Source organism: Phyllostomus hastatus, unplaced genomic scaffold (assembly GCF_019186645.2).
Source record: "Phyllostomus hastatus isolate PE091 unplaced genomic scaffold, TTU_PhHast_1.1 phas_contig_150, whole genome shotgun sequence".
Classification (NCBI taxonomy): Eukaryota; Metazoa; Chordata; class Mammalia; order Chiroptera; family Phyllostomidae; genus Phyllostomus; species Phyllostomus hastatus.
In genome coordinates, this window is record NW_025333611.1 from 29,917,302 (window position 1) to 29,937,025 (window position 19,724).

Consider the following 19,724-nt stretch of genomic DNA (forward strand, 5'->3'; position numbering starts at 1 on the left):
ATAGCATTTAAGCCTCCTGACACCCATAGAAGAAACATTCTGTTATCCTGATATTATGGGTGATGAAAGTGAGGCTCAGCAAGGGTAAGGGCCTTGCCTGTGGTCACACAGCTGTTTAGTGATTGGGCTGATATTTGACTCCAGGTGTGCCTGACTCCAAAGCCCATTTTCCCACTCCTTGTCTCTTCTTTGGGTCTTGTTCTTGCATTGCTGGTTCTCTAACCCCACTGTGTCTGCACCTTGGCTGTCAGTCCTTGCCTGGAGCACCTGTTGCTCAGGAACCTGCTGGGACAAGTCTTCTGCCTCAACCTCGACATGCTTCTTCGGATGAACTTTTGGTGTTAGCCCTGCGGCCCCACGCACCAGGGTAAGAGAGAGTCTCATTTCCTGCCCTGGCCCGAGGGACCGACTGGCTGGGCCTGCCTTCTGCCCAGCTCACCGGTCATGGAAGAGAGTTTGGACACACTACTCTTGCCTGATGAAAAAAGTGTGCAGAGCCTAGCTTGTTACTCTCATCTTTGTGGAGAGTTGAATGACTCACGGGTTTAGGGTTAGGGTCTTGATCCACAGTGCGCCGGAAAGCTCCACTCTGCTTACCTACTGTTCCTTTCCCTGGCTATTCTCTGTGAACAAGAGCATTTTATATTTACTTAAAAACTACTGTGTTATGCTGGGAGTGAAATTTCCTTCCTAAGGAGTCAGGTAGTCTTTTCATGGTCTCACTCATTAATCTCCCTAAAGTAAATGGGCATTTGACTTTTCAGAATGAGCTTGGTTTTCTTGGGAGTTGTCCAATAATCATCCCCCCATGCACAGCCGAGTCTGGCTCACCTGTATTCTGTCAACCAGAACTATATTCACCAGAACTTCTGCAGCTTTCAACATGGTATCAATTGAAACTTGGGGGTAGGACCCTGAGGACTCCTGCAAGACGCCCCAGTACATTGCAGTTCTTGAGCATGATTAAAGCATGTTCAGTCTAGCATAATTGTTAGCCTGGAACTGGTTCTTTAGATTATTGTGATTCACACATGATTACTGGTAGTAACCTTGTTACCTTGGGTTACTTTGAAGGATAAATGTTAAAGTAGTGATCATTAAATAAACAGATTTGATTCAGTAATTTCTATTAAAGGCATTACCAATATCTAGTAAATTGGAATTTAGGGATGTTGAGGCAAGAAAAAAATATGCCTATTGAACTTTTTTGGGCCTGAGTTTTTCTGGAAATGTAAAATGAGGGCTTGCAAGAGATAGTGGTTCAGGTCTCTTCTTGCCCTGATACCCTGTGGTCTTCGTAAGTAGCTAGAGGTTTATAATTTCAGAGATGTAATGCATGTGGACTCATTTTGGTCTGATTGGTTGCTAAGATCAGGTATCTGTGGAAACAGTTATTAATTAGTGTTCAGGATAGAAAATTATTCTTTTTACTCTGCACAATTACATGATGATGAATGTAGTGCTCTTTGTATGATGGCTTCTTGCAAGGGTTGCCATAGAAATTGGATTTCTTATGCCTAGGAGAGAGACAGAAAGATAGTTCTCCCTCTGCCTTGAGCTGCCTCCACATTTCCAGGAACCGATGGTCCTATTTCACACAACCTCATAATTACTCTTCGCAGGTCGTTGCCCAGTTTTGAGGATTAAAAGTCTTCTCTCACCAGTGGTCTTATGAGCTCAAAGGAAAATTTATTTTGAAAACCTTGTCTTGTATTATTTTTGTCTTTCTACTCATGTTTCACTTGAACATTGAAATTTTTGTATTTCTCTAATTCCGTTTCTATGTTACTATGAAAATTCTCAGAGATGAGTGTGGGATTTTCTTCAGTGCGAATGGACCTTCTGGTGCCCGGGTGGAAGATGGTTTCTAGGGATGGTGAGCTTTCCTGAAAGCTTTGCCTCTTTTATTTACAGAAGAAGTCTGGCAGCTTGCATAAAGAATAAAAAACATTTCTTTTGGTAATTGAGTCAAAAGATGGAATGAGCTCTCTCTTTCTTTTTGTATTTTGTCTTTGCTCAACATCCCGAGTTGTAATCTGGTGTCCAATGTCTTAACCCAAGAAAGTACATTCTGGCCTGTGTATTTTTCCCATTTAATTGTGTATTTCTTTCATATAACTCTTTGCATGTGCTATTTACTATTCATTCATTCTTTATTCAAAATAAATATTTGAGTCCTCACTTTTACCTAGCACCACAAGGCCTTAGGGCTATCTTGGTGACTGAGGCAGATAAATTTCCTGCCCTGGCAAGACTCACTGTCTAGGAGGGGAGACAAGGTCACCAGGCAGTTAAAGTACAATGCTGGTCATTTTAATGGAAGAGGACTGGGCAGCTGTGATCCCAGAGAAGGAACATGTAACTCAGATTTTGAGGTCAGAGAGTTGCTCTTGGAGAAAGTGACATGTCAACTGAGACCTGAAAGATAGGTAGGTGTTAGAGCAGAGGGATCGGAAAGGAGGAGGCATATTTTAAGGAGAGGAAACAGCCTGTGTGAGAGTGTTGGGTGCCTGAGGTCACTGCAGAAAGGAAAACTTAACACTGGTTTGATTCTCACTGAGCCCCAACATTTATATTTCAAAGGAAACTTTTGCAATACTTTGACTTTATTTTAGCTTTACTAATTCAAAACCAGGAGGACAATGCAAGTTCTAGGTATGTTTATGAAGGTGGGGCGTTATTGACCCTGGATGACTGGGCATTGTCTGAAGTTTGCCAAGGGGCTGTGTTCTCCCTTGAACTGTTCATGGATGCCTATGTAAGCGAAGAATCAGAGATGGGAAGCAGTGTAGAGTTCAGCTCCCCTCTGAAAAAGGGCTGCCCTTGACACAGAGCAGTGGGCCCTCTGTGCCGAGGCACGGTTGGAGAATGTGTAGTTCCAGAAGCAGCAGCAGCTCTAAGCCTGAACTATGTGCCCTGGGTTCCTTTGGATGTCCCAGAAGTCAGAAGTAAATTCTGAGTTGTTGAACATTGGTCACCCACTTGGCCACATATGGCTGCGGACTAACTCTGATGACCAGAGATGACCCATAGGTGCAAGCGAGTGAGCCTGAATCTGGAATCTTGAGGCTTACATGCCTGATCTTGAATAGTGGTTGTCTGTCTCCTCATATTATAGATAATGTTCACCTGAAGGATGTACTTGTGTGAGCTCACACTGATTTTGATGATCACTTCTTTTCCTAAAAATACATTGTCGGGAAGTAAAGAGCACTACAGTGATTCATAGTGGCAAAATTGTTACTGGCACACCACCAGGAAATCCCTGTGGTTCATGGGCTAGAACAGTGGTTATTAAAGTATGAATAAGTATACCCTGTAGCCTATGCATTCAGAAATATTTTTGAAACAATTTTATCTTAAAAATGCCTTCAAATTCTATACTGTATTTAAACCCCCCCCACAGATTTTGATATATATTTGAGAATATTTTGTTTTGATATAAAATCTAGTCTCTCTGCCCAAAATCATTGAGGGTGTTGAAATCGCAGAAGATGCCATGAGTGTCTGCACGTGTCCTAAACACAGCTCTGGGCAGTGGCATCTGGGAAGCATAGATCTTAATGGTTGTGTTTCTATGGGAAGATGCTCATTAGGCATTTTGTGAATATTCATGCCTGTTGGTGATTAGGGGCAGCATCTCCATGTATGTAGCTCTGTACATTGGCATCTCAGCTCACCTGTGGACCTGGGCAATTAATATACAGAAGTACCAGGCATTGGTCACCCATGAATCAGATGTTAGAGAGACCCCGCTAATGTCCACTTGTCTTTCTGGAGGTCATGATTGTGGTCGGTGGACAGGCACCCAAGGCGATCCGCAGTGTGGAGTGCTATGACTTCGAGGAGGACCGATGGGACCAGATTGCTGAGCTTCCCTCCAGGAGATGCAGAGCAGGTGAGCAGCAGCATCTCCCAGTGTGCAGGCTGCCTTTCCCTGACTTGCCTCTCTCTGCTTGGTGGCAGAAGTCGTGCTCTGCTCCTTATTTCCCCAAACATCTGTGCATAATAGACTCTCTTCCTTTTCCCTCCCCACTTGCCCAGTTTCTAGCTGTACCTTCTGGGGTCGGGTCCTTTGTGCTTAGGGATATCAAGCTAAAATTTGTTTGCTTGAATGAAACAAAATCAGAAAAGCAAATATGAAAAGAAATCCAATGAGCCCAATAATGACTTCCAAATATCTAAAGTTGGAGATCCTCTTCTGTGGTGAATTATTCATATTGCCTGCCTGGCTTCCCCTTTGTTACTCATCAACATGAGTTACCAGGTGCCAGAGACAACCTCATTGCATTGGTTTTCTGTGCCTCAGGTGTGGTGTTCATGGCTGGCCATGTGTATGCTGTGGGCGGGTTTAACGGCTCACTGCGCGTGCGGACAGTGGATGTGTATGACGGCGTGAAGGACCAGTGGACGTCCATTGCCAGCATGCAGGAACGCCGGAGCACACTGGGTGCGGCTGTGCTCAATGACCTGCTCTACGCTGTGGGGGGCTTTGATGGCAGTACTGGTAGGTCCTGGACACAGTCCCCACCTGCCTCAGTCTGGGACACACCCTCCTTGCAACCCTGGTTTGCTCAGCCAGTTCTTGGGCCAATCTCCTGTCCATCCATAGCTACTTCCCCAAGAAGTTACCCATCCTTTCTTCTCTCCCAGCTTGGGTCCCAGAGCCAGGCCTTTCTACACAAAAAATGTAACTGCCCATGTGCTTTCATTTCTAGGGCTTTAGGAAGGACCCCAATTGTCAGGAGAGGGCCTTTTTGCCCTGCCAGTGGCTGGGAACCATTTACTCAGAAGATGAGACTTAGAAAGTAAGCATGCTTAGTTGGAGAGTGTCTCAGGACTGTAGTCTAAACCCTCTGTTGGACAGATGAGGGAGCTAAGATTCAGCCACAGGAAGAGACATAGCTCAGGACACACAGTTTCTGTCCATTGTCCTTTGTACTCCCCACTGAATCTTTGGAAGGCTGTGCCACTGTGGGAACATCCTTTGCTCCTGGTTTTTTATCTAGCTTCAAAGTGAGAATCAGAAACTATTAGTGGGCATGGTCTTGGAGAGATTATCTCATTTCTCTTCATGTCTCCAGGTGGTGTCTCTGTAGACAATAACTCTATGAAACTATTATAAAATGATATCCTTTGGCCCCCCAGGGTTGTGAAAAAATATTTTTTACTTCTCTGAATTTTCATTTGTTTCTTTACAAGTGGGTGACTTTTACCAGCCTTCTCTGGGCCTCACTCATGTAACTCCAGGGTCTTTAGCCCTCTGGGGGCCGCCTCTAGTAATGGAACCTGGGAATGAAGAGAATGAAAGGGAAGTGGGACATTGTTTCTTTTTAGAATTATTTTAGGATTTTCTTTTGGCTGTAATTAGAAAAACTGACTAAACTGTGGTTTAAAAAATTAGAGATTTTGTTTTACTCATGAAACAAGAAGTCTAGAGGTTGGCAGTGCTAACTTGGTCCAGTTGCTCAAAAATATTGGAGCCAGGTTCTTTGAGAGTTTCTTGGCTTTATCCTCATGGTCACAAGATGGCTGTTACAGTTCCAGCCAACATATTTGTGTTCTAGGTACAAAAAGCAGGAAGGGGTGACATCTGTATCATAAACGCAAAGGATATTTCAGAACTCCCCATCAGATTTCTGGGTAGGTCACACTGACTTGTTCACTCCAAGCTGCAAGGGAGTCCGGGAAGGCAAGTTTTCAGCTTTTTAGCTTGTAAGGTAGATGAAGACAGAGGAAAGAGTGTAGTAGGAAAAGGTGCTTAGTGAGGCAACCCGAGGTATTTATTCTATCCTGTAGATGTAACCATTTATGCCTGCAGGGCAGTTCAGTTTTAACCCTGTCCTCTCACAACCCACCCTCTGAGTTAGGCCTTAGTGGTACCCTCTGGGAGATGCAGTGCAGATGAGTTTCAGGCAGTGAGGTAGAGGCGGTGCTGAGCCACACACCCAGGTTTCTAGCCCCCAGGTCTTCAGTCTTCCCCATCCACACTGGTTCTCAGCACAGCAGTGAGGCCTGTTGCCACAGAAATCTCACGAGTCTCTTGTTTCCCAGGCCTAGCATCGGTGGAAGCCTACAGCTACAAGACGAATGAGTGGTTCTTCGTGGCCCCAATGAACACGCGGCGGAGCAGCGTGGGTGTGGGCGTTGTGGAGGGTAAGGAGCAGCGGTGGGCCTCGACCCCAGCCCCGGGCCTTCTCCTGGTCTTCTGGCCCTATTCCTTTCATCACTGCTCTGAGTCAGCTGCTAGTGTCCTAATTTCACAGATGAGGAAAGTTGAGACTCAGAGAGGTGAAGCTGCTGGCCCGAGGTAAATAAGCAAGTGAATTAGGTAGGAGGAGCCTAGAAGGGACGTACCACTTGTCATTTGGCTGATTGTTAATAGCTCTATTAGGGGTTGGGAAGTGGAGAAGAGTGGGGAACTCAGAGTCAGTATGTGACCCGGCATACAATGGAGAGGGGGTGAGAGTTCAGTGCTTAACAAACTTTATCCTCATGTTCGTACGTTGAACATTAGCAGAGCCTGACTGAGGTGGGCACCTCTTCCCAGGTCTGGTTAGTCCTTGCAGAGTGGTTGCTGGTAGAGCCCAGCTGTAGGCAGGAAAGGTGTGAGGGGCGATGCAGGAGGGAGCAGAGGAGTCTGGGGCCTGCTTGGACAGTATGCCATGGTTTGTAAGTGGTAGTGCAGGTCCTCCCTCCTCCAGACCCTTCTGAAGGAGGTGGGCAGGACTAGGATTTTCTCCATTCTCCAGAAGGGCAAACTGAGTCCCAGGGGGGTGAGTGGGGTGTACCTCTTGTTAGTAAACGGCACAGCCACTCCTTGAACCCAGGTCTGACTCCTAACCCAGTGCTCCTAACCCACTGTGCTACACTCCTGCAGACCATTAGAAAAGGCTGATTAGGGAAGAGTTTCACAAACGTGTGAATTTAGTGTATTAAAGCATAGAGCACTATTTGGACAAAAACATTATACTTTGCATAACAACACTGATTCGTTAGCCTGTCCTGAAGTGGGAATTTAGCCGGAATATCTGTGCATCAGACGGGCATTCTCTGTCTCTCTCATGGGTGCGCACAAGAACACACGCCAGTGCTTTGGGGAGAGGGTAATGTGTAGTGAATTAGACATCAGTAGAAAGATTCTCTTTTCTCAGTGCATTTCTCGGTCTGTACCAGTATTCCGTAGTTTAAATTTCCATGTTATTCTAACACCCTGAACAAGTCATCCTGGCAAGTGCAAGGATTTTGTCCTCCTGTGAAAATAAATTATTTCTTTCAGTCTCATCCTCCTGGTGGGACAGAATTGATTTGCCTGTCAAATGTGGGTGCTTTGACTAGCCACTCTCCCATTTCTCCCTGTTCCTTAGCCAAGAATATTGAATGGTAGAGTAGCATATCCTGTTAGTAGACTCAAGGAGAAACCTTGAGTGGGTGTTTTTTCTGGGTTGGAATGGTTGACGGGGGTTAGAGGAAGTACCTTCATCACAGTAGTTTGAAATGCTCCCCTGACAAAGGCCTCAGTGAGCATGTGCCCTTACGTGGAAGAGGCGCTGCCCTGGAGCCTGCCCTGCTGATGTGGACGACAGACAGGAAGTTGTTTCTTTTGTCCACCCTGAGTTTGGATCTCTTGGCTGTGAGTCCTCCTGGGGCAGCAGAGAGTCCAAGAATGGTGAAGGGAGGATCTGAAGTGGACTCTGCTTCACTGTGGCCTTGTAGATACAGCTCTCCACATTGTCCCCACAAGCCTCCCCTTCCTCCTGTCATCTGCTAATCATGGCTGTGCAGTCAGAATGACACTAGAACAAGAAAGAATGGAAATCAGGAGCATTGCTACTGGCTCCCCAGAAGAATCCCTACTTAGGAAAAGGGACAGTGAAGCTTGGAGGCTAGGCAGAGGCTCCTGGCGGAGTGGAGATCGTGTGTTATGGAGAGTAAAGTTTCTTAGCTACTGGGGTTGCCCTCTGGAGCACCTTGTCTCCTGCACACCCCAGCCTTTCTTCTCCCTGAGAGGCCTGGGCTTCGAGGAGTGGTGGGCCGCTGGTGAGCAGGTTGTTGCATCTGAGCCAGCACATTGTGCGAGTGGGCTGCACCCCAGAGGAGCTGCAGAGTCTGAATTTTTCTCTGTTCTAGGTGAGGGCAGAGCTGGGGGGGTGTTTCTTTTTTCTAGAAGGGCCAGTGGAAGGGACTTGGGCAGAAAACAAAACCAGGCTCAAGGATAAAAGAAGAAATAATTGTACATACTTTATTCCCTACAGGGAAGGTTGGTGGTAGAGTCATGATATGCCAATAGTCCTGATGCTCGAACATTGTTTTCAGTCTGAGAATCTCTTGCTAACATAAAATAATCTCAAATTTTCACATACTAGTTGTACCGTTGGTATTTCTCTATTAAGAAAAAGCACACTGACAAAAATACTTTAAGCAACCCTGTTAATTAGATTTGCAGCTGGTGGTGTTTATTTAGTCTATAGCTAATGTTTAAGACTTTTGTTATAACTCCATGGTCCTCACAGGCTTGAGGTCTACAGGTAAGGTAGGTTCCCCAACACACACCCACACAACACCTACCGCATTCCAAGACCACACGTTCAGCCCCAAATGTTTAAATAACTGTTCTGGGAGAACTCAAATAATAATAATAATAATAATAATAATAATAATAATAATAATAAAAATTTCCTTTCCCACCTCACCCCAAAAAGAAGAAGAAACAATGCTCTTAGATAACAGCTTATGGTATTTTTATTTAAAAAATAGGCGATGGTGCTTCAGGGCTCTTGTGCATGGCTCAGAGATCTCAGGGCGTCTGCAGAAACACCCTAGCCGTGTCAGCCCCCAGTGCGCCCAGAGGCCGCCATTCACATGCTCCGCCTGCGAGAGCGGTGGACAGAGTACAAACCATGGCTAAGACAGGGTTTGGATTCCCACTGAAGAATATTTTCCATGTTTGTTCTGCTTGCTATTGTGAGTGTTTAGCCAGAGAATCAGCCTTCCTGCCCATAGGTGGGACCCTCTACTTTTGTATCTCTTGTACCTTGTTCTGGAGAAGATCTAACAGTTCACTAGTAAGAATACACTGAGCTGCAGCAGTGCTGGGCCAATGCTTTGTGCTGAGTATTTGGTGCTTATTTAGAAAGAGGCTCAGTGCTGCTTCAAGGAGCTCAGAACATAAGAGGAAGTAGATGCTTGAGATGTGAAGGATGCTTACCTGGTTGGGGAGTAAGTTGGTGGTCCCCCTGGAAGGAGCAGGCCCTGAGGTCTGAGGGAGGTGGGGGTGCCCAGTGGGTTAGAGATGGCATTTCTGTCACGCGCTAGTTCCACAACAGTCCCCAGCACTACCCTCATCTCCTTTGTTCCAGGAAAGCTATATGCTGTTGGGGGTTACGACGGGGCCTCCCGCCAGTGCCTCAGCACTGTGGAGCAGTACAACCCTGCGACCAATGAGTGGACGTACGTGGCAGACATGAGCACCCGCCGCAGTGGCGCAGGTATGGGGGGAGCCTCAGGGCGCAGGCTCTGTCTGATCTGCTCACAGGTGGGTCTGGAGACAACAACTTAACCTCCTACCTTTTTAACCTCCCTCTTCTTTCCTTTCAGTGTGTGTGATCCTGCCAGCACCGTGTAGCTTGGCACAGGCACTTACAAGTTGACCTTTCCCCGGGGGGTTACTTTGCTAGAAAGTGCCTGAGATAATGCTTCCTTTGTCACCATCCCTTCCACTTCTGTAGAGATGTCTGCATCTTCTGAAAGTGAAGGCTTGATGTGTGCCAGGCCCCATCCTAATAAGGACTTAGTGTGACTCGATTTATTTACCCTCACCACAGCCCTACCAGGTAGATACAGTATTAATTTCACTTAACACTAAAAAAGTAAGTCAGCCAGGGACGGAGTAAATTGCTCAAGGTTATATCCTTAGTAGCTGGCAAAGTCAGGATTCCCACTCAAGTCTGTCTCACCTCAAAGTTAGCTTTTTCGACCTCTAAATTATTAGAATTTCATTCTTAGAAAGTAGTAGTACAAGCACAGCTAGCTATTCCAGTCTTCAGTGGAGAAGCCAGAACTTGCTCGTCTGGTATCTCTGTCTTAGGGGCTGAAAGCCAAGCTATTAGTGCTTGTACTTCGGCATAATCTTGTATCACCCCACTCACTTTCCTCCACTGCAGCCCCCACCCCCCACGGGAAGAGCATGACTTCCCACTTTTACTTCCTGTGGGAAGACTAGGAGCTGTGTGTGTGGTCCTGTGGGATCTTCCGGGAAGTGGAGCAGCATTCCCTTCTTCCTGTTTTGTCTTCCCGCGTCATCTTGGAGGCCCAGAGGAGAGGGTCTGCGAGGCCCTGGAGCTGGAGCTGGGCACTGGCTTCCTCTCCCAGTTCCCGTGGGGAGTGGTGACCGATGACCAACCGGGGCCTGGCGGGAAAGTGGTGTGACTTCTGGGAAGGGAAGCCGCAGTTGGGAGTTCTTCCCTGCATTGTTATTCCTTTCTCTTTTTCGTATTTTTGAAGATTGAGCTGTGATGTCATTTTATGGTACTAAGACATGACCACTTCCTCAGTATTCCTTAACAATTATGCTGTTTTAATATTTCCCAATATTAAAATATTGTGTTCACTGGTTAGAAAAGAAGAGCTGCACGATCCCACTTACGAGGCACTGTGTTGGGAATGCAGCTGGAGGGAGCTTGTCTCCGCTGGTCCCGATGGGCTGGGCGGGTCTGCTCACACTTGTGCCGTGGGCAAGCCTCTTCCCCTTCCTGGCCTCTGGTTCCCGAGGTGTGAAGTGAGTGGGTTGCAGTGGATGTTCCCTTGGGGCTGGTTTGACTCACCAGTCCCGTGGTTTTCGTCCTTCACAGAGCTCTTTCAGTACTTTTGGTTTATAGAGTCTTAGTAGAGTTTTCTTTGTACTTCTTAAAAACCCTCTGTGTGACTTGAGGTGTGAGAGCAGGTGTTTAAAGCCTGAGAATGCAGGGACAGCTCCCCAGGAGTGGGGCAGCACACTCTGGAATGTAGGGCTGCTTTTAGAAACGTCTCAAGTAGAAAGTGTGGAAGTGCAGCCCCGTGTGGAGCCTGGAGCACAGACCTGCCTTAGGAAGTTCAGGCTCATCTTGTGGGGTGGAGCGGCCTTTGGAGGCCACACTGCTCTGTCCCTGCCTGCTGTTGCTGAGTGGGGACCCCTCGAGCAGCTCCACCTCTCACCTGGCTTAGAAGCCCTGGGTGGTTACGGCTCTGCTGTCTGTGCTCCAGGGAAGCACAGTAGCCTTGTTGGAGGCACTGGTCTCTCTCCCGGAGGCGGGCTCTTTCCCCAGGCTCCCAGTCAGCCTTTCATTGGTGCTTCACATTCACAAGGTTTGGGGAAGCCTCACCCTGGGCTGCAGAACCCATATACTCCTGCTGGAGGATGGTCTTTGGTGGCTGAGGATCCAAGGACCCTGATCTCTGGTTGCCTGAGGCCCATTGTGGTGCCAGGAGCCCCGTGGCTGCAAGTCCAGGAGGCCTCTGTGTGAATGTTTGTGGAAGAAGCTGCAAAAAGGCAGCGGTGCCCCTGGGAGGCTGCCTGCTTCCTCAGCAGGGATGGGAAACTGCCAACAGAGGCCATTTCCTGGTCCCAGTGTATGCCAGCTCCTGGAGGGAGGAGGAGGGGAAGGCAAGGTAGCTTCAGATCACTGAATTGTATTACCCTGTGCCCAGTGGAGAGCCATTGTTGGTATAACACCACCATCTGCTGTTGGTTTTGGGCAACTGCAAGGAACCGCCAGCGAACCAGCACAATTGCCGAATGAGATTTTATGTATTTTGTCATTCAAATAGTATTTGTTGAGAACCTACCATCTACCTTCAGGCACAGGGAAACACATGTGATAAGACACGTACGGTCCTTGTCCATATGAAGTTTATATTCTAGAAACCAAGTCCTTGGGCCTAAAACCTGGCTACACACCCTAATTACCTGAGGCACTTTTTCTGACTCACTCACAACCAGTGTCTCTGGGAGTGAAGCCCTGCAATCCAGGCTTTCGAAAAGCTCCCACCTTATTGAGATGCAGCCTCTCCATGGGCAGTGCATGGTGCAGTGGGACTGCTGATCTGGCCTCACCCTCACTTTACAATGGGGAAACCGAGGCCCTCAAAAGGGGAGTTAGAGACCCCGACCAGAACCCACATGTCCCAGCCACCAGGTCAGTTGGTCTTTCTAGGGTACTGTGCCACCTTCCACCTCTGTCTCTTTAAAAAAAATCCTCTCCCAAGGACATACTTATTGATTTTAAAAAGAAGAGAAGGCAGGGAGAGAGAGAGGGAGAGAAACATCAATGTGAGAGACTCGAACCAGTAACCCAGGTACATGCCCTGACCAGGAATCACACCTGCGGCCTCTCGGTTTGTGGGACAGCGCTCCAGCCGAGCCACACTGGCTGGGGCCTGGCTTTTACTTTCTTGACTCGTGTTAAAGGATGCAATTCCAGCACTCAGCGGAGGTCTGTCAACACTGACTGGTGGAGTGCCCCTCTGCCACCTAAGAGGGGAGCAAGGGCTGGTGGGGAGGGAGAGGACAGCTTCTGCTCCGAGGCGGCAGGAGGGTCTCACTGTAGTCACCTCCATCCACCTGCTGTGTGGCTAGTTTCCATCTTTAACTCCTTCTGTGCAACTGATGCTGGACTGAGTAGTAGAAGCACCACAACAGTGAAGGAAAAGCAGACAATGTAGAAAGGCAAAGGGAGAAGAAATACAATTTTGCCACTCAGAAATAACTGCTTTTACTGTTGTGGTGGAGTTCTTTCCATCCTTTTTTTCTTTGTATATGAAGCCTCCATTTATTTACACACATTCTATGTATGAGGAGGGACCCCAAAACCCTGGAATTTATTTATAAACAATTGTGTATTTATTCTTACCTGTTTAAACTTCAGTCACCTTCAAAGTACTCTCCATTTGATGTAGCACACCTATCAAGACATTTTTTCCACCACTCAAAACAGTTTCTGAACTCGTCAATTTTGATGCCTTTTAGTGCTTCTGCCATTCTTTTTGTTTCACCTCTTCCACATTGGGAAAACGTTTCCCTTTGAGGACTTTTTCCACCCAGGAAAACAAAAAAGAAAAGTTGCTCGGGGCGAGATTGGGCGAATGGGGCACAGGGGTCATGCTGTTTTTGGCTAAAATGGCTGAGCACTCTGCACTTGGTTGGGCAGGTGCAGTCATACATCTCCCATCATGAAATGGGCAAATGCATTGAAAGAGTCTTCAAAAAAAATTCACTGAAGCTGAACACAACCTCTCACAACAACACCAGCTGGTACACTGATACAGATGGGCCCTAGAACACTCACCTCGCAGGGGAAGCCTGTGCTACAAGGGGCCCACCCTCCAGAAGATAATTCTGTTTTCGGGGGGGGGTCCCCCCTCATATATGTACATACATAAAATGTATTTTTTTGTTTCTCTAAGTAGAAATGGGGCCATATTCACTTTTTATTTTGATGTTTACAGGTTGACAGTCACATAAGGTGGCAGGGTGTCTATTGTATTTGTTTTACAGATGAGGACACTGAGGTTCAAGAGAACAAAACAGCACTCCCCACGTCACCCTGCTGGTGATGGCTGTCCAGGACTGGACGCCAGGCCTCCTGGTTTCTGGTCACTGGAGTCAGCCTGAGGTGGGACACTGTGCTCTTTCTTTCAGGAGTCGGGGTCCTCAGCGGACAGCTGTACGCCACAGGTGGGCATGATGGGCCCTTGGTGAGGAAGAGTGTTGAGGTGTATGATCCCGGAACAAACAGCTGGAAGCAGGTGGCAGACATGAACATGTGCCGGCGCAATGCAGGTAATGTGACTGCCCTCTCCATCTCCCCTGGGGGGTTGTGGGTCTCTTCTCCCTGCAAACCCTAGCTCTGAAAGAGACTCCCAGGGCCTGGGACTGAGCTCGTACCATGAACATGGAGTGTCCATTTGCTGATAGGCTCTGCGGTAGGGGAGGGAGAGCTTGGAACCCCTAAAGCTAGCCACAGCATCCCCCACTTAGGTGTAGAGGTTCCTTGACTCTCAGTGAAGGGTGCTGACTTTCATTGCGTGGAGTTGAACAGAGACACGGAAAAGCCCCCTGATTGCCATCCATGTCCCTGCCCCTGCCTGATGGCTTTGTGGGATGCAGGGCTATGGAAACATGGCCAGACAATGACACTTGCTTTTATCCTTTCTTTGCTGATACCTGGCTTTGAGAACCTTTCACTTCCCCCCTGAAACCCATCTCCTTCCTTTCAGGGGTACCCATGAAAGGATTTATGATTCCTTCTTCAACTGGACCACTTTCCTTATTCCCTTCTTTGTACTTCCTGTCTTTCCTTCCCTGCCGTTTTCCTTTCTATAGGAATGGTTTATCATAGAGTGTTTAGGTTTTATTCCTGGAACCTGATATCCCCATTAAACTATTTCATTTTAAGAACTTTGCCCTGCGGGTCATGCCCTGTTGTTGGTGTGTGTGCTTTTAGCCTCCTTACTCAGGGGAAGTGTTGGCTTAGCCCAGCTCCTCAGGCCAGAAAGACAAACAGGTGACTTTCGAGAAGGTTTATTTCCTTCACACTCAAACCACCCGTTTGCTAAACTCGTTTGTACTGACTTGTTAAAACTGAAACAGAGGAGGGCTTATTAATTTGCTCATTGTCTGCGCCTGCTGCTGTTCGGCCTCAGGCCACACGAGTGAGGATTGCAGAGGCTTCACGACGGCTAGTCAGTCCAGAATCTGAGGATTAAATTTAGCTGTAAACGTGTGCGTGCACACACACTCACACGTGGGTGTTTCTATGTGTATAACAGAAATGGAATCGCTCTGTAATACTGTTTGATAACTTGCCTTTTAAATTCATTTTATAATCTTTCATGAATACCTCATTATAACACTAAATATATTTACATTGATATGATTTTAAATGCCAATATCATAATTTAAATAACTAATGAACTAGTGGACATTTTAGGTTATTTCCATCTTTTCTATAAGCAATGCTTTGGTTATTATAAATGGCATTAGAGTTAATCAGTGGGTATATCTAAAATTGTCCTTTAGAATAAAAGGCCAGCGGTGGGATTTTTGAGTCAGGGGGCACCTGTGCTTTCCACACCATCCGGGAAGGCAGTGCACTTTGCTCTCACTAGTATTTGACAGTGTCCTCACCAGCACTGGTAACTACTACTTTTTGAGCATCATCAATGCCTTATTCTAATTTTGAAAAAATATACAGTATTTTGGACTATGGCCTTTGAATGACTTGATTAGCAAGAGTTGTATTTTCCTATTTGGAGTTCCCACTGATGAGACCTTGCATCCAGACCAGTTCGCTCTGAGATCAGGATGGGCAGTGCCACATCCTTGGGAACCGGGTGTGGATGTAGACCCCAGTTATGTGAAGGGCCACAGACACAACCATTAGCGCCATGCAGCGTGAACGTAACAGGGTTTATCAGGGAGAAACTTACAAGCAGAGTGGTAGAAGCGGCGTGAAATCCCCTCCGTGTCTCGTTCTGTAGCTCAGGCTGGGCGTGGGAGGTCTGCACGCACCAGCGGCAATGCTCCAGCAGAGAGCGGCCTGTGCCCGTAATGCTCTGCAGGTACACAGAGCCAGGAATGGGGAACAATTGTAAGACTAGGTAGTAGTGAAAGCTCTCTGGCCAGAGAAGTGACCTTTTTAGAAAGGGCGATCCTCAGGGTCCAGTGGCTAATGTCAGTATGTGCTTCTGTGGAGCAAACTCAGACCCGTGGAGCCAGATCTCTGCGGTGCTGCCATGAGCGGGAGACAAAAGCCTGCAGGACAACCCACATTCCGTACACCACAGGCAGCGTTCTTCCTCCTAAAATGTGATTGTGCCCATCACTGCATAGGTCAAACCTCAGCTGTTTCCTCGTTCCTTGATAGATGAAGTCCAGTTTTGTCTCTCGTCTCTTCAAGTGTCTCTTGTCCCCTCTGATCCCCTGGTGTGCCTGCTGTCATATTTCCTATGGCTTCTGTTTGATCCCCAGGGGTCTGTGCGGTGAACGGGCTCCTGTATGTGGTCGGAGGGGATGATGGGTCCTGCAACTTGGCCTCGGTGGAATACTACAATCCCGTCACCGACAAATGGACGCTGCTGCCAACCAATATGAGCACGGGGCGGAGCTATGCAGGTCAGTGTGCTGCACCCCCACCCTCTCCCCACACTAGGGGCACAGGTGAGGTGTGGAGAGGAGGGGGGGAAGCTTGCTTATCTTGGGATTGAGTGCCTCCTCCAGGGATGGCAGATAATTGTCAGGTGTCACCACTCCTTCATCCTGTGCCCAGTACACATACCCATAATTAGCACTTGTTTCCCCAGCAAACCTGAATGTGGCCTCAGAAATCTTAATGCAGTGCTCCCCGGAGGCTCTTCCAGTTGATCTAAGTCGTCATAAGAGGCTTTAGAATTTTATTGCCATTCCTGGTTTGTCTCGTGCCAGTCTTCTAGGTGGAATGAGATCCAGCTCTTGCTTTCTAGAAATTAAATTGGAAAGATAAGACCTGCCCGCACAAAACAGGAAATACAAGGTGATGCACACATAGGTTCTAAATGGAGGGCTCGGTACAGGCTTTAGGACACGACAGGTGCGAGCTGGTAGAGTCAGGGCACACTCCCGAAGGAGATGCAATCAAGAACACTTGATTACACTTGGGCGGCGGGTCACAGTCACCGGAAAAGTGCCCGTTGCTGGCTCCTCCTCCCTGTGCCGCGGGGCAGTGTGTTAGGTACAGCGTAGAATTTGCTCGTGTATTGTAACAACCCCCTCGTCAAATGGGACTGTACCCTTCCATGTTACAAATGATGAAGCTGCGGTTTAGAGGGTTTGAGTAACCTGGCCAAGACCACACAGCTAAAAAATGACAAAGCCAGAATTCAAACCCAGGTGTGGCTCCCAAACCCATGCCTTTCATGCAACCCCAGCTCAGGGTTGGGGGGAAAGCACTTCACACAAGAGGCCAGAGGAAGGAGAAAGCGTGAGGCTTATTCCTGGGGAGAGTGTGTGATGGGTTTGGTGAGATGCGGGGGCAGGATCAGGGTTGGTGCTGCTAAGGTCAGGGGTCTGTAGGGAGATAAGCAAACACGTTTCCATCACATAGTCCAGCTCCTTGTGTCTGGTTCTCCAGAAACTGGATTAATTAGAGCTAACATGTTTTACTGAGCACATATGATGTGCCAGGCATAATCCTAAATGTTTTATGACCACAATCTCATTTGATCTACATAAGGACGACTCTGATGGTATTCTTATTCCTGTTTTGTGTTAGAAAGGTCAATCACTTCTTGTTTGGATTTTGGGGCAAAGGCAGGCTGGGCCTTGCAGGCTCCAAGGGGTTTGTATCACCTCACACATTTTGTCAGCACAAGGCTTTAAGTGTAGTAAACTTATTTCACTTTTTCCACCTTACTTAGGATTTGTATCTACTCAATATAAAAGATTTTAGAGGCATTTTCACCCTAGTGTGATTCTGTTCTCATGGTTAATTATTAAAACCAGCACTGTCGTTATTTTCTTTCTGGAGTCGTAGTGAGATGAGCAGGAAATTTTTCATCAGGAGGCAGGGGTGCCAGTGGGGGACACTTCTTGGCTCCATGCACACCTTGGGAAGGCTGTGGTGTGAGTGGTTAGATTGTTGTATACGTGCTGAATATTTCCTGTCCATCTCTGTACTGTCTGCTCGCTCCAGACCTAGGTGGGAAGGAGACAAGCAAATGTGTCTTCAGACCCACTGACTGAGTGATTCTGTTACCTTAGAATCTAAGGAAATGGCCCCCCACACAGAGAATTATGGACGAAATTATTTTGGAGCATTATTTACAATAGCAAAAAACTAACTACTTAATGTCTGACATGAGGGAAACAGTTAAATCAACTGTGGAATATTTATACAGTGAAAGTATTTTCAATGCCTTGAGAAAATACTTGTGACAGATTGTTAGGTTAAAAAAGGAGATTGCAACATGTATGCACCATGTAAGCTCCGTTGTGTGGTCCCAAATTGTGGGGGGTTGAAGAGCTACTGATTAAGGGTATTGGAGTCAGTCTGAATTTGAATCCCAGCTCTGCCCCTAGCCCTGGGACTCTGGGCAAGGTACTCAACCTGACGGAACCTCTGTTTCCTCATTTGTTAAATAAGAATAAAATTATACCAAGCCTCTTAGGGCTGTTGAGAGAATGAAACATGATTGTAATTGGAAAGTGCTTAGCATAGGCCTGCTTGGCATGTCGCAAGCACTCAGAAAAGTATTGTGATTAGTATTAGAAGCCAGGAAACATGCCAAAAAGTAATGGCGATTCTCTTTGTATGAAGGGACTAAGGTTTTTTTTTTCTTTTGTGTTCTTCTGCATTTTCCATAATGGGGATATTTTTACTTTTATAATAAGAAAACGTTTATAGTGAAAAACAATACAGGAGCCTGCTTTAAAAAAAGAAAGCTACCTGGCGAAAGGGAAGCCCGAGGTGCAGGCAAGATGGTCTCAAGGACAGGCAGTGTATCTGGGTCTGAGGACTCAGGTTCTCTGCCTCTCAGCTTTCATGTCTGAACTGTTACCTAGAAATTAACATGGAATGAATTTCCTAGCAGAATCTCACCACTGGGGCATCCTGGGGTTTCTCTTAGCAATTCTCTTCTAATTTCATCTTCAACCGGAAGATTTTATAGTCATGAATATGTTAAAATAAGGTTCCAGTTACCATCATACCTATAAGATCCTACCTATAAGTTAGGGTTTTGATTAGCAGTAGGTACCAGAAAAATTCACGGATACTTTTATTTACATCCGAAAGGATCATATTTGTCTCAGGCAGAAAGAAGTGAAGGGAGAGTCTGGTGGCTCAGACTGCCATTGAAGAACCAGCCTTCTCCTCTCTTTTCTGTTCTGCCAGCGTTATCAATAGCTTCTGCTGTCCCTTGGGCATTGTAAGCACTCCAAGCAGGACAAGAGCCAAAGTTGTAGCACCAGCAGACTTGCATTTACAATCAAGTTGGCCAGGCCCAGGTCACATGGCACTTCCAGCTGAAAGGCGGTGTGGGAAGCTGGACACTACAGTAGAGGACAGCAGATAAGAGGGAATCAGTGTTGGCTGAATCAACCTACATTGTCTGCCACGGCCTCAGTCCACTACAGAGGGATTTCAGGGTCACATGTGGATTTACAGAGTTCGCTGTGTAGTGTGGTTCAGCTTGGCTAAAACTGCCGCACATACAGACGTGTCTGGAGTGTTTATCCAAGTACGGAGCTCAGCAGTGGAGAGGTCTTCCAGTTAGATGATGTTGGATGATACTGGAACTGAGCCCAAAGAGGTAAAAAGGCTACAGTGAAGCTTGACTGGTGGCAGAGGTGGGGTTGCAGTTCAGTTTTTCTTATTTCATGAAGGCAGTCTGTTCTTTCTAGTTCCTTCCAGTGTCTTAAAAGTTGATGTGAATTACTCATCACTTCTCTTAAGGTGATACAAACTTTGAGCTGTGGAGCTGCCTCTGGGTTTCTAGTGAGGGTGCTGAGCATCGTTAAGCTCAGTGCTGGGGTTGGGAAGGGGCATTGTGACAGTAAGAGAAGAATTTGTGTGATGGTGTGGGTGAGACCACTCACCTGTGGCATCGAGGGACTGTGCTCGTGGGTTCAAATATCTCGTGGCGACTTGGCTGTTAGAATGGGCAACAGCCAGCTGCTGGCAGCCTGAATCCACAGCCCTTCAGCATTTGGA

At 47.1% G+C, this 19,724-nt stretch overlaps 1 protein-coding gene across 5 annotated transcripts in view; it reads left to right on the plus strand.

Moving 5' to 3' along the window:
* Positions 1 to 19,724, plus strand: part of KLHL3 (kelch like family member 3) — a 114,559-nt gene that overhangs the window by 90,144 nt on the left and 4,691 nt on the right. For all 5 annotated transcript variants that reach the window (XM_045826381.1, XM_045826400.1, XM_045826418.1 and 2 more), the window contains 6 exons: positions 3,781 to 3,898; positions 4,310 to 4,507; positions 6,055 to 6,156; positions 9,360 to 9,488; positions 13,676 to 13,816; positions 16,007 to 16,150. In XM_045826381.1, coding sequence (XP_045682337.1) covers positions 3,781 to 3,898; positions 4,310 to 4,507; positions 6,055 to 6,156; positions 9,360 to 9,488; positions 13,676 to 13,816; positions 16,007 to 16,150 — 832 coding nt within the window. The remainder of the gene's footprint in view (positions 1 to 3,780; positions 3,899 to 4,309; positions 4,508 to 6,054; positions 6,157 to 9,359; positions 9,489 to 13,675; positions 13,817 to 16,006; positions 16,151 to 19,724) is intronic.